Here is an 18,617-nt window from a genome sequence, read left to right on the forward strand (position 1 = left end):
TCACTTAATTGCCATACCTAATGAAGCATAATTAAATAAAAAATTCATTTGTAAATTGTTTAGAAGTATTTTGTAGAATGAACTAGTGATTCCTAACCTTCCTGCTTTTCAGGGATAAGGGAGCATTAATGCTGCAGTTGCAAAACTGATGAGTGTCCCTCTGGAGCTCAGGAAACTGATTTAATTAATGCTTGTGATGATTTCACACTGACATGGTAGCAGAGAAGAGTTCTGGCCAGGGAAAAGAAGATCCTGTTTTGTTATGGAGATACTTCCTTAGTCCTGGAAAATAAAGGAATTCTATTATCACAGTGTTTTGGATTGGAAGGGACCTTAAAGGTCATCTAGTTCCAACTCCCTGCTGTGAATAAAGGGACACCTTCCCCCAGATGAAGATGCTCAGAGCCCCATCCAACCTGGCCTTGAGCACTTCGAGGGACAGGGCATCCACAGATCCTCTGGGCAACCTGTGCCAGGGCCTCAGCACCCTCATAGTGAAGTAGTTTAGATTAGTTATAACCTAAACTACCCTCTTTCAGTTTAAAGTAATTTGAACAATCAGCCAGGGTTGACCCAAAATCAGTGCCTGGGCTGTATTACCAAATACATGCCTGCTTGTTCAGGGTTTATCCTGGAGGAAGTAAATAAGAACTAGAATTTTGTTTTGGTGTTTTCTTGGGTTTTGTTTTTTAAGTCTTATATTTCTTATGGTGATAAAGCATAACAGCAGTCCAGACCCTGATCAAGTGCATGGCTGAGAGATGATAAATGCTGCTGCCTAAACATTGTCAGCTCTGAACATTCAAAAATCATCTCTGATCTAGAAGAAAATTGAAATTGGTTTCTCTTTAATTCCCTTCTAGTTTTTGAGCCTGTAGGGTTCATGTTTTCAGTCAGCTCTGCCAGGATTAGAAGGATATTTAAAAAGCTAGAGTTCCTGGGGATTTTTATGAGTGCGTGACCCAGGCTTAAGAAAAATGCCTAATACTGCAAGATATAGTTGTGAGAGCTAGCTGTCCTGAATTTGTGAGTGGAGTGTCATAAGCAGAGGTGGCATCAGATTGATAACTGATTTTACTAAGTGACCCTTTCCAAATGTTTCATGTTCCAAAACCACAAATGCTTGTGATGTCGACACAGGAGGCATATTCAACCTCTGGGTCTTTTAAGGCAGTAAGTATGCTTAAAACAGTCTTTAACAGAAATTGTGTGCTGTTATCAGCTATTCAGGAAAGGACAACTTGAGCATAGATCAGCTCGGTGAACCAGTGTGAGAGAGAAAGATCTTCATTAATTGGAGGATTTTATAACAGAATTTTTATCGTAAGGATGTTTCATGTTACAAAGTCAAATGTCTGAACATTGAAAAAAAAAGAATGGGTTTTAAAAAATTTCCTTATTCATAAAATGTTGAGCAAATTTAAAACTACCAAATGTCTCCAGGCAATGTGACAGCTTGGACAAGGGAGAGAGCTACTGAAATAAGGCATAAAAGTCAGCTTTACTGCAATCTTAAAGTTGCAGAGGGTTTGAAAAGTGAATGACTGGAGAGAAATTTCTCCTGAGAATAAAATGGGCTTCTGAAAGATAACTTGAGCTGAAAATGCTTAAGTAAAAGCTTCTCGTTGTGCACCTCAGCATTTTCTAGTGTAAAAAATATATATTCTGCTCATGCTTTCATCTTCCTGGGGGTTATATTTATTCAGAGGAGATTAATGGCCAGTTTTATGTGTGACTGCCATCATCAGAAGTTTATCCCTTTGTAAAATGACTTTTTAAACTTTTTAGGGGAGGGGTATGCATGAATTTCTATGAAGACTTCAAATAGATAGCTGTAAAATGACAGGTGGAATGATGTTTATATCCCTGAGCAGGTGCCAGCCCTGTATTCTAGGCAGGATGGCAGCACAAGACTGACTGTGACTTGTGTAATTTGATCTTTTTGTCTTAAATAACTGGTATTGAGTTTTAAACGCATTTATGATTGGCTGGCCATTTGATAAAGTCATGGCTTCTTCAGAGAGCTGCACTAGGATGCATGGATTAGTGAACTCTGCGGTGGAGGAAGCAGTCTGGGGTGATTTACAAGAGCTGACAGTTCTACAAACACTCATTTGAAGAAGGGTAAGCCAACATGCTTAAGGAGCTTAGAAAAACCACCTTGTTGCCCCTCATTGCCTCTGGCTGAATGTCCTGTAGTTTCCAGATTTTTTTTTTTCTTAGATAGTTCCTGTTTTTTCTCAGGAGCTAAGCTGACATTTGCAGTTGGCTGATGTATTGTTCCTCTGCCCTTCATGGTCTGAATGCTGGGGCAGGTGATGCACTTGTGCTGGGCTGGAGGAAACTTCCTGGGGCATTTGCTCTGGGTCTCTGGAGGATCTCTGCAGGTGCAGCCGTGGGGGCTGTAGTGCTGGGGACAGTGTAGGGCCCCTGCAGAGACCTTTGCAGCCCCTCTCCCCCTTACTGTGCAGCACAGGCCTTCATGATCTCTCTCCTTTGTGTCCTGTTCTTCTAATGTTAATGATTTAAAGGCACTTTGTCCACATTTTGAAATTTTATTTCTTAAAGGTTCAGCTTAAACAATGTTTTTTTTTCATCCAAGCAGACAGTGACAGAACCTTTATATTTGTGCAAGGGTTGATTCCCTGCCTGGGAAAGGTTTTCATGTACCTGGTGATTTACAAAGATTGGAAAAATGCTTCTGTGGATGTATTTTTCTATTTTCTCTGCTTGCTTTAGATATTTATCAATGTAAAAAAAGAAATTCAATTAGACAACTTAAAAAGAATGCATAGAATTATTTTATCTATCTTGAGTTCCTAATAATTGGTATTGGGGAAATGGCTGTATTTTCTATTAACCATCTATAAATGGATATGACACATGAAGTGAGTTTATGCTGGTTGTGAAGCAGGCAGAAGATATCATACTAGTTCTGCTTTTTAATATCCTTTCTTCTGTGTATATATAATATATAAATGTCAGTACATGGGCAGGAGGAGAAGACTACAGAGAGGGTAGGAAAAAAACTGGAACTGGGTGAGAACTGATGGAGGACCAGCAATCAAAATGATAACAGCATCATTTTGTAAATGACCCCAAGAAAAGGAAGCAGAAAAAACATCCTGATGGCAAGAAAGAAAATTCCGAAAATTTTTTTCAGGCCAAGGAGAACTGTTAGTTCTGCAGAATTGCTTCTTGGTCTCAGGTTCCCTCTGAACTTGTGGGCCATATGTGCCTTTTGCCACTGATCACAGTGAGAATCCTCAGCTGCTCCCAGGTCGGTAGGTGGAACCAGCAGAACCTTGTAACTTGTTCTTAATGTACTGTGTGTCTTCCACAGTGCAACTTCCTCTTATTTTATTGGGCAGTTAGAAAGCTATAACCTCCTGATTTGTCTGATCTAAAATAAACTTCAACTAATCTAGTAGGTCTCAACAAATCTCCTGAACCTGACGGCAGATGGCACATGCTTTTTATTTAGCCCTGCATATACTATCTTGGTGGGTGGTAACTGCCTTAGGACAAAATCAGCATCCCACCAGTCACCATCTGGGATGGCAGATGATATGTGGAACTGTCATGAATAAGCATTCTGATGTTTGTAAATGTCTGAAGGAAGACACTGCTTGTTAACGTGGCAGTTGGTATGCAGTCACCTCCATGAGAAGCACACTTTGTGCAGTCATCAGCAAAAGATGAATTGTGTGCCTTGGGTTCGTTTCTGGAGTATGGGTGGGTGTAAATTGAATCTTCCATAATTTGTTCATTTTGATGGTAAACTTGAATGGCTCTTATCTTGACAGACCTTTCTTTGTCACTGCTTTTGTGCTAAAAATAGTATACTCTTTGGTACTGTGTCAGCAGTATTATTTAGATGCCTGCATCATAACCAATGCTGATAGTGAGCACAAATACATGGTATGAAATGTGCCCTTGCTTTGACAGTGTACTCTGAGTTGGTGGGGAAATGGAGGGGACAGTTTAGAAAAAAAAGTGTGAAATTGCTTGCAAAAAACCAGCCCTTAGTTTCATCCCAGATGCAGGAATGGAAATGCACATCTTCTGGCCCTCTACTACGGGCAATGAGAGATGGGGATGACTGAGCTGGATCAGAAGCCAGTTTTATTGAGAATATGAAGAGTTTATATAGGATTATATTTTTGATAACAATTTCTCATTTGTTACACATTCTTTATGACATCAGTTACCTGGTAATCATTACAAAATTTCACAACCTATTTTTTGATCACTTCTACACCAAGGAGCAGTTATCTGTGTCTTGATGGCTTCTGCTTGATTAGGCCTGACATATCAGACTCCTTTATCAGTTCCACTGTATCTCTGTCTCACTGTCCACACTCTACTCCCATTTTACCTTGTCCCCTGAGCAAGATGCACACACAGACATCTGAACCATGAGGAGATCCACAGGCCACTTGCCTCATCTTCTCTGTTCCTGGCTCTATGCACTAATCTCCTTTCCTGAAGAGAAGTGCTTTGAGAAATGTTATTTAGAGCTAGTATTTTGGAGGGGCTGCTTGTAATTTATGTAGAATATTTTAGACAGTAAAGCTTCAGTCTTCTAATCCATCTCCTGTGGACTTTCTCCAGCAGGTCCATGCCCTTCTTTATTTGGAGTCTGCAGAGCTCTTTGAAACACTTTAAGGAAGTGACCTCTACTTTAGCAATTCAAATAGCTGACTTGACTTATTTTTTTCAGTGCCTCCTGAATACCTGGTGTAGAATATATACAGGAGTGCAGGGCTTAAAAAGTTGATGTAACTACACAGTTTGTGGTGATTGGGAGTGGGGCTGTGGCTGAGCCTCATCCCCAGTGGGTGCAGCTGTGCAGGGCGGGTGAGCAGCATTGGAGGTAACGAGCCAGGGAGTGCCCAAGGGCACTGACCAACCACCACAGGGAGCAGAGGGCACACAGGGGCAGTGCGTGAGCCATGAGGGGCACACAGGGGCAGTGCGTGAGCCATGAGGGGCACTCAGGTGCAGTGCATCAACATGAGGGTATAAAAGGCTGGGCTAAAGAGCAAGAAAGAGCAGATGCTTGAAGCCTTCTGAAGTGACATGATGGTCCTCTGTATGGGCAGATACCTGAAGCCTTCTGATGTGGTATGGTGTTACTCTGTTTGGGGGATATACTTAAAGGCTTCTGAAATTGTATGGTGGCACTCTGTGTATTGTGGCCATCTCAACTGTGACATGCTGGGACAAGTTTAGGCAATTCAGTGGTTCTGGAATTGCCACTGGACTTTTGGTGTAAAGGTTTTGTGGTAGAGCAATATATTGCCTGAGTGTCTTCATGTATTTTTGACTATTAAATATGATATGCAAATGGTATACTGACTTTATACAAATTGAATAACAAAAAGGAAGAAACCCAAACAATCTGCCACATGAACTCTTAATTTAGGTACTGCCTTCAGATTAAAATGTAAAAGGGTCCAAAAGCTTATAAAACTAGATGAGATTAAAGCAATGATATAGTTTCACTGGCTGGAAAGCACAGAAATGAGGAGTGTCTGCTAAATTTGTATGAGCAAATGCACTCCTCATGGCTCTTACTTGAGAGGAGAGCAGAGTGGATTATTTACAGCATAGAAGCGCATGCATGTCCTGTTTCTGGATCAGCAAAACTAGTAAAAGGCTGGCTATTCTTTTTTATGAATGGAGGTATGTTTTTTGGTGTGCAATAAGGTATTCAGAATGGATTTTGCAAGCAACAGCCACTTAAAGTCTGAGATGACTGGCAGCTCGAGTTTGAGAGATCTGTGCATAAGAAGGAGGAATAAGGGAGTGGCTGTATCTTCAACTTCACCAGACATCTCTCCAAGTTCAGTGTTAGCACAAAAACACTCAGTTTTTGTTCCTTTAAACAGGGAAAAGAGAAGCAAAAGGTTAGGTTCAGGTCAGTGCTAACTTTAACCTGGCCTGCCTGCAGGTGGCTTCAGACTAGGTGATCCAATATTCTTATGGTCTGTCACTACGAGGTGGGTAATATTCTTATAACTTGATCATAAAACTTAAGTATTTAATAAGATAAGGTGTGACATCCCTCTATACAATAAAGCAACATTGGTTTTGATATTTTTCAGTTCCTAAAGGGAATCAGCTCTTTACATAGACTTTGACAGTACCTTATACATGATGACTAATCTGGGACCATCTTTTTAGGAGCACTTTAGGATTGACATCCACTGCCTCTGATCATGGTTGCAGTTTTCTGTTCTTTGTGCTCTTCGTTCTTCCAATCAAGCTGATACATCTCAATCTCACATTTTTTTCCTGAATGTAGTGTGTTCTTTGTTCATGCCCAACTATTATTTTCACACAATCATCAAAGTGTCCAAGAGTGCTTTTCACAGCATTACCGGGCTTCATCCTGAATTAATGATTTCCAGCACAACTTCTATTCAGCTCCTAGCATTGTCAGACTTAAGGAGAAGACAGCCATCTATGAGGCCTGACTTTCTGTTGTGGCTTCTTTTTATGCTGAGATGAATTCTTGATATTTTTTAGAAGGTTGGAAATTATTTTTACTTCTTGAGACCAAAGATTGATTTACTCTTCAAATGTTATTATGCTCAAGCAAGATAAAGTAACAGCCAGGTACAAATACCCTGTGGGAACCTCAGAGTATGTCAGCAGGTTTTCATCTTTATTTTTGCACGCTTATGCCATGAACAACTGTTTTTATAAATAAAATAGTTGCTTCACTAGAAGTACCTTACATCTTGAATCAATTGTCCAAATAATTAAAACCCATACATTTTGCAGTTGGCTTTATGTTTTCTTAAGCTTCTTAAATGTACAAAAATAATGTATTGTATAAAAAAAACCCTATTTTCTGTGGTCCTTTTATTGTTGAATACAGGTTGAAACTATATCCTCTACAGAATTTTCCCTTTATGGGTTTGTATTCATTTTGTGTTCATCTCTTGCAAGTTGTAAAATCTGATGGAGATATATTTAATTAACGTTGTGTTAGTCAATGTTTTACTAGGGATAAATACAAGGAGTCCTTTGATTTAAATAGACCTGGATCCAATACTTTGAAAGTTACAACTAAAAATCCTAACCTAGCAACTTTGTAGAAAAATTTTAGAGGCATCATTCAATTTATTTATTAAATTTGCAATTGATAATACAGTTCCCTGGTCTCAAGAAAGCAGATTATGAAAATGGGCAAAATTTAAAATATGCATAAGAAAACTCACTTTGCTAATTTCTACTTGCAAGAATTTAGCTTTTTAAAATCAAGGTTGGCTGTTAAAATGACTTAATTTTTGTGTTCCTGTACCTATTAAAGTATCCTTTATTTTATTTTGATTTTTTCTGTTCTTTTTTCTTTTTTCCCTGTTTGGCATTTGGGCATGTTTAACATTTTAATCCTGCCCATATCCAAGAAAGAGCTAATATGAGTCTCTCTATTTTTGTGATTTGGTTTTGTTCTTCCTGGGTGTTGCTTTACAGATATGGTATACCTGGGATTTAGGTCTTTAATATGAAACTGGAGTTCCTGGATGAAATAGGATGTAAATAGGATCAGATATGTGATGGCTGGTATGAAATGGACTTTTGTGGGTTTTTTTTTTATGGGGACTCTAAAAGACAGACTGGACTATGGGGTACCTGGTGGAATTGTTGCAGACCTCATACCAGGGATGGCACTGCGGATATTGGGATCATTATAAGGATTTGTTAAAAAAATATGTTCTAGAGAAAGCTAAGGGAGCTGAGTAGCCATTTTCCTGGAAGGTCTACTCTCTCTGATAGGTTTCTGCATGTGGTAGGGGAGGACAATGTCTAAAATGACATCTAAACCATGTGCTGGACAATTTGGGCATCTAAATATTCTTCTGTAATTATCTATGATTGCTTAGAGTGCAAGTTAACTGGAGGTAAGCCGTGGTTTAATGACAGACTGCTGAGTAGAAGGCACCAACTTGTCAAATGGTTCATCAAGCAAAATGGTATTATGGTAATTCTGTAGAACTATCTGTTTGTCTTGAAGCATAATCCAGGATAGCTGTCTGGACTCCAAACCTGGGTAGCCTGCTTGGCAGTAGTCGGATGTGTTATGTCAGGTGAGGATACGTCTCTTTGGCAAATAAACTGATGTGTAAATAGATCTGTGTTAATGCTAAGAGTGCCAGAAATCTGTAATTATGGGTGCTACAGGGGAAAGGATCAGCCTTACAATTAGAGCTAACTGCAGATATTGGCTCAAGCAACAGCAGTCACTGATAACCTCAGTGGGAGTCATTTCATTTACTCCAGTTTAGCTGAGCTCACAGTCTTATGCAGCAGGTCAAATCTCAGGTTTCCTTAACATAGAAAATTTCAAGGCAGTAAAGCAAAGCAAAACATTAGCTACTTGAATGCTTCCAGTTTTCTGAATTACCTTGTGCTGAACAGCTAATGTTTGTGTTGTGAAACAACCATCTGTTTTTATAGTTTGAAGAGAATCTCCTTCAAATGTCAAATGCTCTAAAATGTGTTGGTGAAGAGGCTCTCTGCCATTTGTTGCCATTCAAAAGTTTTCATGCACAGTGAAAGCGAGCTGAGTTTCTATTCCTCTTTTTATTGATAAACTAGCATCAAAATTAAAGCTAAAAATTCTCTTAGCCCAGTTTGGTTTCTGTGTACTGTGACCAATTGATTATTCTTCGTCTGTCTTAAGAAATAAAAAGGTGTTTACTTTTTTGAACCATCCAATTTTTACTGTAACTTTGAATAAAAACATGCCATGTATTTTGAAAGCAGAGATGAAATACATAGCCAAGAGTTGATCAGGTATGGATGGGTGGGTAATAAATAGTTTGACAGGTGGACATGTTGCAGAATATGATGTCTCCTTGAGGAATTTCAGAGCAAGATGAGGATTAAACATGGCAGTTCTCTATTTGGGTTTGTATTGAAGGAAAGAGGAACACATCTTCAGAAACCAAACAGGTCCCTTAAACATATGGGGGATTTTTCAAGGCTGGCTTCAAAAGAGTCTCTAGTGCTTTTTTTAACTCTGTAGGATACTGTGCACAAGGCACTATGCATATGCTGTTCACCACAGTATCCCAAAAGAACTTGTTGCCCAGATGGTGCAAACCATATGCCTCTTGATAGTTTATCTGTGTTTGGGAAATACTCTCTAAAAATACAATAAAGGTCATGAGACTTGTAAAAACAGCTCTAGTGAATTTTTAAATAATGCTATGGAGGTATTCAAAGCTGGTTTGTGTATTTTTTGGCATTGGGTTTTTTTCTTTTGGGAGATGCGTGTAAATGTTTTGTGGAGAGATGAGGAAGTAGGGAATCGTAGTTACTTGGTGTGAGGCCACATGTCTTGAGGGATGCGTGCAGGCTTCCCTAGTTCAGTGCAGAAAGAGTTTTTCTCCATTGGCGATGATCAAGAGGACTACAAAACAAGGCTGGGTCCTGTGTGTGTCTCTCTCTCCCTGCTTCTCCCAGCTGTCTGAATGAACCATTTGGAAATGTAACAATTCAGAAAGCCGGTTAATTTTGGTTTTTGTTCCCATGTCTTCAGCTACTCATTTGATTATTTGCAAAAGCTAAGGGAGAAAATTCTCTTTGCCCATATGTAAGGTTTTAAAATATGTTTTCTTTTTTGCTTACCTGGCGCAGATCCACAGAGGAAAGGCAGTCTAATTACATTTCCAGCACAGTGGTTCTTTGAAGTATGAACTAATTAGGAATGGGCATTGCAAAAGTTTAGACCAGCACTCAGGAAAAGAATGCATCATGTAACCATCACTAATTCATTAGGAAAACCAAAGCTTATTTCCTTTGAGTAAAGATTTGCACATTCTCACCTACAGCACTGTACTATATATAATACTTCTTTGTAGCTCCTCTGAAAGCACAACTCTGTTTAAAAGTAAATTAGCCAGCCAAATTGAAAGGCTAATTGCCTTGAGCTTCAAGTACAAAGGATATCCACACTTAGATTTCTTTGCCAGCTGCAAGAGGCTGAGGGAGATGTGTTTTCAGAAATCCTAACAGGATATCTCATTACACTTCAGAATTTTAATGTGGTGTCATAAATCACTAACTTATTCTTACTCCAGTATTGTTTGCAGAATCTATTGAGATAGATCAGTTCTGTGTACTGGGGAGGAAATGTGATGGAGGAACAACCCTGTTTAGTCTGGTAACCGTTTATGTCACATACCTGAGAAGGTCTTATACTTTACATTGCTTCCTCTTATGATTTTGGTCAGAAGAAAAATTAGTATATCTGGTTTGATTCATAACTTGTTCTTGAAAGAGCAAGACTGATGGGGCATACAATCCCTTTACAGACTTAACATTTCTCTGGATCATTTCAGCTGGATATATGGATGCTCTTCTGTGTTTCCTGCTTTTTTTCCCCTGTTTTCCCATTCTCACCTTTCAATTTTTCAGTCTAATCCTCATTGAGTAAATACAGTGACAACCTTTGCAATGTGTGTGTCCAGTGTGATTCACAGAATCATGTCTTTTTTGCATAGATCATTTTATTTTGTGGATATTCTCATGTATCAGCTGCTGCTAAGACTTGGCTTATACTGTGCTGTATTAAGGTTATACAGAACTGGGAGCTTGCAGGATTGATTTAATATATTTTCTCCATATGATAATTTCAAACCCTTCTGCCTTTTAATGAACTCATATTCTTGTTCTTACTCTTAAACCAACTTCTAAATACTTTACAATCTTACCTATAACAATTACTCTAAATTACTTTTTGGTTTCAGAGAATGTAATGATTATGTAACTCCTCTTTATTCTCAGCTCACTGACTGTAGTCTCAAGTAGCTGCTTCTGTTACAGGATAATGTTATTGAGCTATGTGTGAACCTGAGGAATGAAATGGCTCTGTTTCATATCTGACCCCTGGTGGGGGGAGAGCAAGTACCACCCAGAACTCTTCACAACCTATCTGCAGTAATAAGCTCTTTTTGAAAGAGAAAAACACTTGTCAGATGTGTGCTTGCATAAATTTGAGTGGCTAAAAAGTTGAGAGTAAGAACAAAGTGGTTGGTTTGTGGGGGCTTTTTTGTTTGTGTTTTTTCCTATTACAAATTAATGCGTATGTACGTGTTTCTTTCATAAAAGTTTAAAGCATTCAGATAGATAGCCTTCTAAAGAAAGATTAGCTTGTGCGAGATAAACCTCATTCATGGTGAGATTCTTAACACTGACTCAATGCAGAATTGTACTTGTGATGGATGTTCTAGAACCATGACATTTTAAAGGTGTGTTTTTCCAACCTGAACTTTAAGAAAGAAAGGAAGGAGACAAAATTTTGAAAACAGTGGAAACTTTCCTTGCATGTAATAACTTTTTTAGTTTTTGAACAAATACATACACCACAAGATGTGCTCGTTTATGGTAAAATCAGTATTACTGTGTGAAAAATGGCCATACTTTAAAATCTTGGTGTATGTTTGCCACCAGCATCTTATTATAAACTCTAGAAGAGACTAAACAAAGGTTTTCAAACAAGTGATTTGCTCTACCAAATGTTCAGATCTCCAAATCCCAGGAGGATGAGGGCTGAGATTTCTGTAAGGAGCAAGCAGATTTCTGAGGCTTGGCATGGTCTTGTCTCTGGCTGCACATAAGGGTTCTGTCCAGGGTTGGACTGGTCAGAGTATGCTGCTGCCAGCCCTCCTATGCTCAATGTAGGCATTTTCTCAGAAGTGATTTGCATCTGCTGCTCCCATCAGTTGTTGGGAGGTCATGGCTGCTCATAATCAGGCCACCTTTTAATTTAGATGCAGAGCTTAAGGCAGCGAAGGTTGTTTCAAAATTTCAGCTTGTGGTTTTTAATTCTTAAATTAGTAGAAAGAGATTGCTTCAAGGCCTCATTTGTCTGGTGAATGCAACTTTATAGTAAAACTGAAATAATACTTATTTTTTGTTAAAACTAGAGTGTACCTTGGCAGTGATTTGTTTTTATTTGTTTGAAGGTTAATTTATTTCCATACTGGCAGCTGGGATGCCTAAGGGTGCAGGTGCAGCGTGTGACTCCTTGCTGTGCTCAATTGTTCTTTCTGGGTGCATCCATGTTTATAAACACTTTTGGTGATGTCAGGCCTGCACTTTTGAGGCAAATGTTCTGATTTTCCCCACTTACCTTGTTTTGGCCCATAATTGAGCAGGCTCAGACTTCACCAAGGTTTTGTTCCTTTGGAAGAAAAGAAGCAGAACCCTGCAGTCCAGGAGTTTCCATGTCTTGTGCCGCAGTGCTAATGCAGTACCAGCCCAGAGCTTTGGGAAGGCTTTGGTGCTCTTACAGGCAGCTCCATCAGTCTTCCTTCTGCTCCATGCAGCTTCCTAATGCAGGTGTTTGCCCTGCCAATTTTAGAGGTAACCAAACCAACTGAACTTCATTAAGGTCTTACACGATTGAAATAATTGCTGAATGATATTTTGGATTATTTTCTGTCTGCAGCCAAATGTACGAGATTTCTGACAGGCCAGGATTTTTAAACTGTAACATATTTTATTATTCTATAATGGTTTGTATGTACAACTTATAAAAGAATTTTTGTTTCATAACATTTTACTTCAGAGAGCAAAAGTCACAACAGTCATGTCGAAATAAAAAGTTATGGAAAACAAAGGGACTAGGGGAGGTTATTTATGGTTTAAAATACATTGAAAAAAACAGATACTGAAGCTCCAAGGAGATTAAATTTTCAGATGAAAATGTTAGCTCAGCTGAGTCAGGGATCTTGGTTGCTTGCCTTGAAATTTGATACTTACCCTTAAATGATTTAGTGTGATAGTCTGTAGCCTAGGTTTTCAGGACCACCAGTATTTTGTTTTAAAATTAATTAGGTACCTATGCACTGTGATTACTTGTAATTATTAGTTTTATTTTTATTTTATGTGATTTATACTTTAATGTGTTGTTAATATTGTTTATTTGATAACAGAACTATGAGAAAGATATGAAGTCTATTTACCATACTTGATCAGTGAATTGTACTTGAAGGAATCTGTACCAATACTAAAATGTTAAGCATGGGTTAGGAATGTGAGGAAATACTCTATCCTACCATATAAATGGCTAAATAATTCTGAAGGTTTTTCTGTGTACACCCCTGTGCCAGAGAAAAGAACAGACTTTCTCTTGGTGGTAAACTTAACTGGATTATGAGAGATGCTCTAGTGTTACTTGTGAATGCTGCACTCTTCTGGGGAGGATTACTGCCACTTTTGGTTTAAAAGTTTGTGTATTTCAGTGCTCCCGCCTAACAGGGTGGTAGGTGTACACACAGTTCTGTGCTGCTCTGGTTCCCAGGCTGGAAAAGGGACCTTGTGTTTGAAGTCTTTTGCTTTTGAAACCTGAGCACAGGTGAACTCTTGCCTGGAAAGAGCTGCTTTTGTGCACTGCTCTCTAAGCCAGCCTTTGGCCATCCAGAGTATTTGGGTGGTGGGGGATAAGAATAAACATCAATTTGTGTAGCTAAGAAAACAGAATGATTTTTATAGGAGTTAGCCTCTATTTCTTCTCTGCTGGTTTAGCACCATACCTTAAATGAAATATGGACTTTCCGCCTATATATATAAAATTTGTGCAGCTTGATGATGAGGTTTTTAATTCTCTAGGGCAAGTTAATATTTCAGGCTCTTGGCTTGTTGTTCAGGAACTTGCATTTACCATGATTTTGTGTAGTTTGCACAAGACTGATGTTTAGCTGACTTTCTGCTGTACAATAGTTTGAGTTGTGAAGGTATTGATGGACAAATATTGATAAGATAGTCTTTGTATGAAGCTGAAGATTTGGATGTATGTGAAAGTGGCAAGGCTTCACTAGTCTCATTTGAACAGTCTGCTGTCTTCAAGTGTTTCCATAAGATTTCTTGCTGGCATCCTTTTTGTTGAATAATTGTATTTGAAGCAGTGGGCACTGCTATAGTCATTGGAAAGTAAAAAGCTCTGGCACCAGTGTTTAGTAAGGCAAAGGAAATGTATTTGAAAATAATATTAACCTCTGCTACAGATGCAATAATAAATCTGCTTTAAAATAGAGAGCTTGCTTAACAAAATAATGAGTTGTTGCAAGTTGCTGTGCACAGACTGTGATACGTTGCCAACTTATTATTTCTGAGCTCTGTGGTGTGTCACAAATGCTTTTATTTCTATATTAAGCAATGCCTCTGCAGTTTGGAACCTTATTTGTTAGAACTGGTTGCTGGGTTGTGTATTGCAGCAATTTAAAAAAGAAAATGCAGTTTTAATAAAGGATTTGTTGCTCTCTAGTAACAATTTGTCTCTTTTCCTTGTAGGTATGAAGCGTCCATTAAGTCCTGACCACATCATTGAAGATGGGATTATGAATCAACCAGCTGCTCTACGGGCCTTTGAAGAAAAAGGACTGAGGAATGACAGACAGGATTACCAATTAAGCAAAGAAAAGAAGAAGATACTGTTTTCCTTCTGTGAAGTGTGCAATATACAGCTGAACTCTGCAGCCCAAGCTCAAGTTCATTACAACGGGAAATCTCACTTGAAAAGAGTGAAGCAGCTAAATAATGGAAAAGTCCCTACAAGTACAGCTCCTGGCACTTTGTTTGCAAGTACAAGCACAGGTACATCATTAGTTTGAGATGTTGGATTTTGGTCAAGAATTCTGAGCAAGCTTTAAAGCTCTACCTTCTCTAATCAACATAACCATTAAACTTAGTGTAGATTAGTACTAGTAGTTAATAATATTTTGCCATGTTTACAATTACTGGTGTATTTCTTTTCCTGGTCTATTTGAAAGTAACTCTTGTGTATCCAAACATTTACACATTTTGTCACTGCTTTTGTTCCCAAAAGCAAGTTCTGGAGGGATGCTACATGTACAGGAGAAACTTTAAAATGAAATTTAGTAATGGAATGATGGAGGAGGAGAGCTGGAATTGACAGGCCTGGCCCTTTCATTCTTTCTGCTTTCAGCCCTTGGGGTTTTAACCCCATAGAATCAGTTTAGGTTGGAAAAGACCTCTAAGTAAGAAGTATTTCTAAGAAAGACCTTTTACTTACTAGGAAAAACAAAAGTCTTGGGCAAAATGCATCTAGCATGCATAATGTGAAGACACAAAGCACATAATATGCCCTTCTGTTTATTTGGGGGGATTTGTTTTTTTTATTTTAGTGTTAGACTCTGTTCATAACTACTTGAGAAAAATCTAGTGGATCTTGAATCTTCATACAAGTAGTTTTCTTAACTGTAGTATTTGTTTTTATTTGCCACATTAAGACACTGTCTTTGGTTTCTTTTGTTTTGTATAGAAACAGTCAAGCTGCATTAAAAGGTTTAGCTTTTTCTTCTAATTTTGTTTCTTGTTAACTGAATTTTACTTGTTTTGAAGTCTGTGGTACAGTTTTGTTTGACTTAGAACTAAGCAGTGTGAGAGTATCAGTTGTGTAAGACCTGTGATTCAAAAGATGAAATTCTTATTCAATAACTTCTAGATTAATTAATTGTGAGCATTCTGAAAATAACTGGTTATCTGCGAGACATTATGATTGATTTAGGATTCCTCTGTGTGTGGACCTACAATGCAGACACATAAAAACATTTTCTATTTTTGTTGCTTTTTGTTATCTGAACCCCTTCATCTGATGCCTTTGCTGTCATTGCTGGGGATCACAGCTGATGCTCTGGCACCATTACTCAAAGAATGCTCTGACGCTCAGAATACAAGTATGTTTGCTGGAGCACATGCTTTGGGGTTACTGCATAGCTTGGGAATTAAAATTCATGTTTCTTTGTACTTGGTTCGCTGATCTCTATATTAGACGATTAGTTGTGTCCTAGTTATGCTGGTCTGTCTAGTGCGTGTTGAAATAAGCATGTTTTTTTTCATAGCTGAGGGATATTGTGTTCATAGCATTTAAAAGAAAGAAATGCCTTCTAATAGACAATTTATTATTACATAAACAATTTAATATACTGTTTAAGAACTGGCAGGAGAACAAGATTTACTGAGGTGTAGTTCTCAAAGAACATTTTCCAAAAATAACTAGAAATTAATTTTCTTTTAAATTGACATTATCCAGGCTCAGTTTTAATCCATGTCCTCTGGAGTGTTATTACCTCTTGTAATGGAGGTCTTCCTTTCCCATTTCTTCATCTAACATTGTAAACAGAACTAATTGTGCAGATGGCAAGAGAGCAATTATATTAATCTCACCTCACCAGTGAATAGATATTATTCCAGATGCAAAGGAAGCAAATAGCCTCTCTCATACTTGACTGTTATAGCTGCACCCTTCTAACAAAGCACCTAGTGAACAGTTCAGCACACCTTAGGAAACTTCCTGCAAAAGTTCCATCCAGCGTCAGGTTGGAGTTTTCCTCTGTGTTCAATAGATAAGTGTGAAATCAGTAATACTCCCCCTGGAAAATGAGATGAGTGTAAAATATACATGACTGAAAAGTTTCCTTGACCCTTCAGAAACCAGGATTACAGACCTGCCAGAACTGTCGTGATTCTGTGACAGAATTGATGGATCACTGACTCCAGCTCTTCCTGACACTTGGTGGACTTTGTTATAAATGGAGATGAGACATATTTTCATAGTAATTCTGTTTTGTGGTCCTCTCTGTGACAGGTGGCCCTCAGCTGTTAGCAGATGTCCTTTTAATTTTTGACTTCTAATGTGCTTTACAACTATACACTTCAGGTGCTCTTAACTTGCTGGTAATGGTCCTTGTACTACTATTGGAATGTTTATTAAGATTTGATACCTGGGATTCCAGGTCCTGGTAAGAATACCTTTAATTGTACAGATACGGGAGTTTTATATATTTAAAATCTAAATATAATTGTAGAGATGAGTTTAAAGCTACTTCTTTGTATTTAGAGTAAGGGTGCAATTGTCATAGGATTTAAAATATATTTAGCAACAGATTTTTCTAAAAAGTTTCCTCTATTTCTAGTTAATCTTGCCTTGCCAGTTATTGATATATACAAGTTCTCTTGCTATTTTACCTCTACCTGCAATTTAAATTACTTCCTGGCAAGTGAAATTTAGTAGAAAATAAAGATTTGAGAGCTGCTTTTCTTCATATTGCCACAATCAAGAAATCAGTGGGTTGCACTAGGTCATTTTGGTGATTTGATCCACTCATTGAACTTCCCGTTTTATTTATGTTGCTGTGGAAAACCGGAAGAAAAGAGCGTTTTGCTTGGAAAATGCATTGCACACGGTGAACCTTCCCTATTGCCTATGTTAGTGCTTGTTTATTACTAGCCGTGCCCCCAAGTGGCTCTTGGTGCAGCCACTCCCAGGACCATCCTGATCCTTGTGCCAGGCACACAGACGTACAGACAGGCTTGTACAGACAGGCTGCTGTCAGCAGAACATAAATAAACTCTCAAAGTCAGAAAGTGCGTGTTTGCCTTCACAGCTCAAGTTGTAAATTATTTCATGTATTTCCTATGAAGAAAAAGGAAAAGAAGGGGTGATTTCCTGCAGCCATGGGGAGATGTATTTTGTAGCGAGCCTATTTAAAGCTTTTCAGTGAGCGGGCTGGAGCCTGCAGCAGATCCCAGCTGTCCTGGGTACCTGGAATCCGCCTGCCCCCGCTGAGAGCAGGGGCTGAGCACCCGCTGCTCACGGGGCCGCGGCCCGTCCTGAGTGTCGGGCACCAGCGTGGTTCAGCGCCGATTGAAGTCTGCTCGCCTCCTCTGTGCTGCCAGCCAGCTAACGAGGGAATGGCTGGGCTGCTGGGAGCCAGGATGCGCCAGGCTGTGTCGGGCTGCTCGGTACCCACGCGATGGCGCTGCAGGCCGGGCCGTGCCGAGCCGCGCGTTCAGCATCCCGGCGCTGCCCCGGGGGAGAGCTGCGGGGATAACTGCGGGCTGCTCCCAGCGCCGGCCGGGGATGCCGGGCACGGCTGCCTTGTGTTCCTCCCGCTTCCTCCTCCCAGGTGACGCCGGTTTTGCGCCACGAATTCTCATTGCTTCCTCCATGGGGTGGTGTCTCCTGGTGAGTCTCTTGGTTCTCTCTCCTTTCCCCCATGGTAACAGTTGGTGTAGTTTTAAGGAAGTGTTCTCGAAAAGCCTGTCAAAGTCCAGATTTTACAGATCTCTGGAAACGTGTAGGGAAGTTTCATTTTTATTACAGAAGATGTCCAGATGTAAAAGTGGGCAAAGTAGAATCTCTTTTCCCTGGGTCCTAGGCTGCTTTAAAGAGCACATGTGCTTCAGGACACCCATTGATGCCCATGCAATTTTTCTGCAGGTCTGGCTGGAGGTGTGATTGGGACGTCAGGATGCAGTGTATCCTGGCAGCAGCTCTGCCTTCTTGTTCTTGAAATCTCTGACCTTGCATGACAGTTTTGGAAATGCTGTAGGACGCTATACCATGACTCTTCGTAAGGAACGTTAACACTGTTAACGTTAACACTGCAATACTGAGGAAATTATCACAGGTTGATTTCCTGAGGTGTTACAAACGAACAGTTTTGTGGTCTGGTTCATGGCAATGACAGCAAGGGATTTGTTAATACAGCAAAGTAAATATGCAAATTACTAGACTTCTGTTGTGTTTGGGACTTAAATCAGGTCACAAAAAGGGCCCAGTAGGGGTA

General features: G+C 39.3%; 1 protein-coding gene across 4 annotated transcripts in view; it reads left to right on the forward strand.

Moving 5' to 3' along the window:
* ZNF385B (zinc finger protein 385B) overlaps window positions 1-18,617 on the forward strand; it is a 151,558-nt gene that overhangs the window by 16,064 nt on the left and 116,877 nt on the right. For 2 of the 4 annotated variants that reach the window (XM_074548367.1, XM_026791676.2), the window contains exon 2: window positions 14,317-14,619. In XM_074548367.1, coding sequence (XP_074404468.1) covers window positions 14,319-14,619 — 301 coding nt within the window. In that variant the 5' untranslated portion in view covers window positions 14,317-14,318. Of the gene's footprint in view, window positions 1-14,316; window positions 14,620-17,854; window positions 18,014-18,617 lie in introns of those variants that run through there. The other 2 variants (XM_026791679.2, XM_026791678.2) reach the window with 2 other exon arrangements.

The sequence above is a fragment of the Zonotrichia albicollis genome, chromosome 10 (genome assembly GCF_047830755.1).
Source record: "Zonotrichia albicollis isolate bZonAlb1 chromosome 10, bZonAlb1.hap1, whole genome shotgun sequence".
NCBI lineage: Eukaryota > Metazoa > Chordata > Aves > Passeriformes > Passerellidae > Zonotrichia > Zonotrichia albicollis.